Source organism: Rhamphochromis sp. 'chilingali', assembly GCF_963969265.1.
Source record: "Rhamphochromis sp. 'chilingali' genome assembly, chromosome: 16".
In the NCBI taxonomy this organism is placed as follows: domain Eukaryota; kingdom Metazoa; phylum Chordata; class Actinopteri; order Cichliformes; family Cichlidae; genus Rhamphochromis; species Rhamphochromis sp. 'chilingali'.
In genome coordinates this window covers 35,246,981-35,253,622 of record NC_137943.1, presented here as the reverse complement: position 1 = coordinate 35,253,622, position 6,642 = coordinate 35,246,981, and the positions used below count along the sequence as shown (strand labels likewise).

At 40.3% G+C, this 6,642-nt stretch overlaps 1 protein-coding gene across 1 annotated transcript; it reads left to right on the top strand.

The window, feature by feature from the left end:
- The first annotated feature begins 1,795 nt into the window (after nt 1-1,795).
- LOC308413086 (uncharacterized protein) lies at nt 1,796-6,205 on the top strand. Its single transcript, XM_080907877.1, has 2 exons — nt 1,796-2,280; nt 4,506-6,205. The coding sequence occupies exons 1-2, from the start codon at nt 2,109-2,111 to the stop codon at nt 5,372-5,374; spliced, it is 1,041 nt and encodes a 346-aa protein (XP_080764003.1). The 5' UTR covers nt 1,796-2,108; the 3' UTR covers nt 5,375-6,205.
- The last annotated feature ends 437 nt before the right edge of the window (nt 6,206-6,642 follow it).

The window sequence follows — 6,642 nt, the reverse complement described above, 5'->3', positions numbered from 1 at the left end:
GCTCATGTGAATCCTCCCACAGTGTTTCATTAGCAGCTGTAACCACAGTGACTCTGATAAAACAGGAATTAGCAGAATCCATCTGATATGAAGCTGTGCTTTGAATACCACTTCCCTCCTCTTTGAAGAGTAGTCAGATATCTGTGTTCAGGTTTTTGTACAGCCTCTTCTACACTTTGTATCACTGTGTTTGTAGAGCACAGTAGTAGAGAGCTGTGTCTGCCAGGGTTAGGGCTGCTATGGTCAGATTAGTTGATGTAGGTGATGTTTGGGATCCATATCGATTATTGGGAATATATTGACGACCACTGTAGTCTTTGGCTCCTTTCCAGAGTATAAACTGAGGAGCCTGAAGGTCAGAATGATGTCTGTACCAGTGAAGCTCTGGATGTGTATAACTTGTCTCATAGCTACATGTGAGTTTGACAGATTCTCCTTCTGTTTCAGTGACTTCAGGTTGTTGAGGAGTGATTGAGTCTCCAGCTGTTAGTCCTGGAAAAAGAAAGAAGAAAAGTAGTGAAATGCAGTCTGTATATCTGCTTAATGCAGCAGCTTCAACTAAACTTTAATCCCTGTTCTTAAACTCACCTATAATGTGAGATAGAAGCAAAAAGAGGTGCAGCAACATGTCTTTGGAGTTATCAAAGCCAGACAGACAGCACATGAACAATGTTCTTCCACTGCAGCACAATGACCAAGGTTCAGTGGGCGGGGCCAGTTACATTTTGACATCATAGTTTCAGTTCATCTCAGCCAATCAAACAGTTTTGTGCCTCCACAGCAGCTCCTGTTTCCTGCTTCATTTCTCTTTCGTCTTTGTCATCAACCCAATGACAAAAACATATGTGAACTGCTTCAGTCTTTCCAGTCATGTCAAGGCTTCCAAGGTCTTCAGTGAAATGATGACTGCTGTATCTTACACCATCCATTTTACATCTTTTGCAGGATACATAGATAAATGCACATCACTGTGAGGAGGGAGGATGGAGCACTTTTCACTGTGTGCAATCACAAGGACCCAAATGTTCCCCATCACTGAGCTCCTTAATTATATTAAGGGTTAAGTTTGACATGAACAGAATTTTTAACAAAACAGAATTTCTCTTGGTTATGATTAGAGACAAAAAAAAAGTCGAACAATGAATTTAAATCAAAACTAAAATTGAAAAGAACAAAGTTAACAGTAATAAGTTAAATCATCTAAATGAAAGTATGGAGCACCAGAACATCTGATTTAATAGACAATAGGCCAAATATTTAACATCTGCATATAATAAAAATGTATTAGCGCTCAGCTAAACAGTAATAATAATTAACAAATATTTTATTCAGGCATTACTTTGTGAGGTTTTTTTTGTATTTAAACTGCGTGAAAACATATTTCTTTTATTTATTCTGAACTCACCAAATCCAAACAGTAACTCCTTTTGTAAAAATGAGATTTAACAATGTCATCTGAGTCTGCGGTGCTGATCGGTTTAAGGAGGCAGTGGATTCAAGATAGGAATCACGGTAAAGTTCAATGTAAGAAAACCATTCAGATCATTTCAAAACATCCATCCATCCATCTTCATCCGCTTTATCCGGGGCCGGGTCGCGGGGGCAGCAGCCTACATTTCAAAACAGAAAAGCAAAATTCAAATGATAATATTTGTGATTTTCTTGTTTTTCATGGATGCAGAAAAAACATTGTTTTCAGCTAGAAACTGATTTGAAACAGAGAAATCTTCGACAGCGGAACAGTTAAAGGTAAATGCTCTCTGCCGGAACAACAACCGTGTGACACCAAGCGGAAATAAAGAAAGGAAAGGCGCGTGTGTGAACAGAGCCGGGAGTGTGGGACCGAAAGAGTCAGCACATCACTGTGGTGTTAGCGGCTTTGCACTGACTCCCCGAGCTCTCTGTAATACTTTACATTCATTAATAAGAGAGAGAGGGGGAGGTGCGTTAACAGTCCCGCTCTGGCGGAGCTTTATTACGTGACACCAGGCGGAAGTAAACAAAAGAAAGGCGCTAAAACTGTTAGCTTTCCTCTTGTGTGACTGAGCAGAGACTCTTCTGTTGTGTTGTTGTTGTGTGAGCTGAGTGTGTGAGCTGCGGCAGCAACGATGCCTTCAGTTCAGTATCTGAGAGAGTTCATCAACGAGCGACTAACTGCTGCTGCTGAACAAATATTCTTGGAGTTTGAAAAAACGATCGTCCAGTACGAGGAAGAGATCGACCGTCAGCGCAGACTGCTGGATATCACCTGGAAACCCCAAATCAAGCTGCACAGGACAGGTGAGTGTCCCTCTGAGGGAGGATCCTGATCACAGCTCTGCGGGACGTTTCTGATTGTGAGGGTTAATAAAAACCCGACTGCATCTTTTGCATCCCTGCTGCTGTTACAGATTAACTGGTGATGATCAATGTTGGGTTCATTTAGAGAGAAAAGAAAAATATGCTCAAAGTGCATTTTCTTAAATTTATTAAGCAGTTGAAGGCTCACGTTAAAAAAATAATAATAAAACAAAACAACTGCTTCGCTTAGGAGGCCAAAACAATCCAGGCTTGTGGGGGTTTGAACAGCCGGTTCCGCTTCCTTAATTCTTCGATAAGTCAGGGCCAAACCAGCTCCGATCAGCCAGAACCCTGTTATCATGGTTCCGAATAGGTAGATATCTTCAGCACTCAGGCTCACCCGAGCCCAGACTTCTCATTGAGAAAAGGGTGTCAATTTCATTTAGGGACCAGTTGATCAAATCCGTAAATCCTCTTTTAGGTTTTAGAGAACAGACTGTGAGAGAGTGTTCCAGGGAAAGTAATACAAAAAACACGAGACTAGACAAGGACACAAGAGGCTAAGCAGGGAAGCTAAGAGAGGAGGAGAAGGAGAGGAGAAAAGTGCGACCGCCTTCGTCAAGAGCAAAGAGAAGTTGATAGAGCCAGAGCCAGATGTTTGTCAGAAGGTAATCTGGCTCTATCAACTTCATGCACTGTGGCACTTGGCCACAGGTGGCGCTAGTTGACTTGCCTACATTTGAGTGCACACAAAGTAAACTGCACGTTTCAGTTGTGAGGTGAAGACGCTGAAATCGAAGTAGTAAAACATACGATAACGAAGACAAGATTCTCCAGTAACTTAGTTTGCTGTTTCAGAAAGCTGCTGATCTCAGACATGCACAGCTTCAGCTGCATGAAGAGCACATGAGATTTTCTCTGACAGCATTAAATTAAACCCGATTAAGGTCAAAGGTAATCATTTATATGTTGAACTAAAGGCTTCAATCTAGAATTTCTCCAATATCTACAATATTGTATTATTTACCATAAAGTACTTGAGAGTCATTCATACCAGAGTAACCAGAGAGGATGTATATTTATAAGAAAAAAGAAAAAGTTTACTTTGCCTTGTTTGGTATCTTCTTCTTTTTTTTTAGCCTCAGGCCTGACAGCCGGAGGTGTATCACTCCACCTGGCGACAGCGTTTGCTCTGTAATCTGCCTTTGGTGGCTTTTTGGCAGCAACTGTGACATTCAGCAGTTGCATCATTGTTTCGACACACACAACAAAGCTATTGACTACACTACACACTAACTGCACACTCCAAATATCATAAATCTCTCACATCACAATGTGTATGCTAGCGGCTAATGTAGCTAACAAATTACCAACATAGTGCTGTTAGATGTTGTAGACATTGTTACGTTTCGGTGTTGTCAGTGTTTTGTTTTTTGCGTGACTGTCATGTATTTCCTGTTTTACTTTGAAAGTCTGTGTTATCTTAGTGTGTTCAATTTACTTTTCCTTGTCTCGTCAGGTCTAATTTGCCCCAGCTGTGTTTCCCTCCTGTGGTCCATTCCCTGATTGCTCCTTCTATGTATTTAAGCCTTGTGTTTCAGTATGTCATGGTCGCGATCTCCCCCCCGTGTTGTAAATAAATAGTTTGTTGTAAATAGTTGTGAATGGGTTTGTCAATGCTTTCGTTATGGGATATTTTCATTTTGGGATTTTGGTGGAGAGCCTTCGTGGTTTTATTTTCCTTATTTCTGTTTTTCTACGTTGCACCCCGGTTGCCTAGGCCGGGGTGTAACAACATATAACATTTTTTGTTTGGGGGATTTGGGTTTTTGTTTTTTTGTTTTTATAAATAGGAGCAATGTGGTTGTATTTACCTTAATTTAATGAGTCATCAGTGGGAGCAGCCGGGCTACATAAAAACTAAAGGTCGGCGATTTCGTGGTCACGTCCAGCAGGTGTATGGGCGGGAAAGTAATGTAGACGCTCCACCTCAAGTAACTACTGCGCAGACTCTGACAAAAACTTGGACCCACCTTATCTGCAATACTTCAACAGTTGTAAATGCACTAACAAAAAACAAAATCAGCTATAAGTTACATCCAACCCTGGGTCGCTGTTTTTCTCATAATCTCTTGAGATTCTGTAAAGAAAAGCAGATTCAAAAAAAAAAGGAGCTCTCAGTCTATCATCATTACCTTTTCCTCATTTCCTTTTTGTCCTGCCAGAACTCCCACAGCAGCCTGTCTGTAAGGATGAGGAGGTTCTCCCTGAGCCACAGCTCTGGAGCCAGGAGAGGAACTCTCTGCACCAGGAGGAACCAGAACTTCCACATATTAAAGAGGAACAGGAGGAACTCTGCACCAGTCAGGAGGGTGAGCAGGTTGGACTGAAGGAGGAGATTGATACCTTTATGGTGACTGCTGCTGAGGAAAGAGACCACCATGAACCAGAAGCAAACAGTAACCAGCTCCCTTCTCAAACCTCTCCTATAGATGAGAGCCAAAATCACGGAGGAAGTAGGAATTTAGACTCAGGGACAAATAGTAACTTAGAAAGTCAGAGTAATTCTGACACAGGTAAAGAGTCTATAACATGTAATCTTTGTGGAAAATCCTTTAAGTATAAGTACAGAATGACTCGACATCAGAGAATCCACACAGGTGAGAAGCCATATTCTTGTGAAACGTGTGGGAAAAAGTTTTATATGTTATCAACACTTAAAAGCCATTTGACTACCCATACAGGTGAGAAACCATATTCTTGTGAAATATGTGGGAAAAGTTATACGCGAAGCAGTGGTGTGACCATACACATGAGAATGCATACAGGTGAGAGACCGTACCATTGTAAAACATGCAGGAAAGTGTTCTCAAGTAGTAGTCATTTATCGGCACACAGAAGAACGCACACAGGTGAGAGACCGTATAATTGTCAAACATGTGGGAAAATGTTCACATCTAGCAGTCATTTATGGCGCCACATGAAAACCCACACGGGTGAGAGACCGTATCATTGCAAAACATGTGGGAAAATGTTCACATCTAGCAGTCATTTATGGCGCCACATGAAAACTCACACAGGTGAGAAATCGTAGTCTTGAAACATTTAGAGAACAATGTCTGAGAAGCCAAGCGTGGAAGAATATCTGAGAATTTATACAGGTTCACATGAGTACTTTCAGAGTTTAGATACCTTTAAATACCATGTTTATCATGTATAAGGCAGATTTAACCCTGTAAGACCCAATCCATCAATTCTAAAAATAAATAATTTTTCTGGGGCGGGGCTGAGATGTTTAATAACCCTTATAACAAAATCCACATTTTCAATGTCATGTTGTTTATGATATATAATAGAAATATACTTTTTGTTTCCCTTTTGATAATTTGATGTTTTTGTTTTGATGAGATGGAGGTCTTAGAAACTAATGTAGCAAATATGACACTAAGGGTGTTATAGGGTTAATCTGTTCTCATCAAATGCGTCAATGAAAATATGGTGACTATCAAAAAATGAATTTTAGCTGTTTTATTTATTGATATATTTCTCTGTGGCAAAGTTGAAACTCAATTTGAAGTACAACGTTCTGGAATGGCCATCTCAGTCCCCAGACCTGAATATTATTGAAATCTGTGGTGTGAGTCAAAGAGAGCTGTCCATGCTTGGAAGCCATCAAATCTGAATGAACGAGAGATGTTCTGTAAAGAGGAATGGTCCAAAATACCTTCAACCACAATCCAGACTCTCATTGGAACCCACAGGAAGCGTTTAGAGGCTGGAATTTCTGCAAAAGGCGGATCTACTAAATATTGATTTCATTTCTTTTTTTATGTGGGGCCCAAATTTATGCACCTGCCTGATTTTGTTTAAACAATTTTTGCACACTTTCTGTAAATCCAATAAACTTAATTTCACTTCTCAAATATCCCTGTGTGTGTGTCTCCTATATGATGTATTTAACTGACATGTTTTATTGTAACAACCAACGATTTATACAGGAAAATAATGACTATTAACAATGTTACCCAACCTTTTCCATCTCACTGTATCACTTTTGGTTATTCCATTCATTAAGGATGACATATTTTTTCATTTTTGTTTTTTGTCGTTTTTTAACTTTTGAGTTTTGTAAGAATGTAGGCGTGTTGTGCTAATGGGATCATCAGGTTGGGTAGGCAGGACCAGCATGGGGGAGGGTCTTTGTTTTGTTGTGTTTTATGTACACTGCAGTAACTAATGGATGAATATTTTGACAGTAGTAAAGCAGAAAGTTTCGATTGTGTCCCTTGGTATCTTCCAGCCTTGCTCAAAGACTTCGTTCCTGTAGCTGCACAGGTGTTTCTCTGCTCGTCAGCACAGTGT

What these genes read in the sequence shown, in the direction of transcription:
- LOC308413086 (XM_080907877.1), top strand. Translation starts at nt 2,109, where the DNA reads ATGCCTTCAGTTCAGTATCTGAGAGAGTTCATCAACGAGCGACTAACT. An exon ending in AATCAAGCTGCACAGGACAG is followed by an intron (nt 2,281 to 4,505) that starts GTGAGTGTCCCT and finishes TTGTCCTGCCAG; the next exon opens with AACTCCCACAGCAGCCTGTC.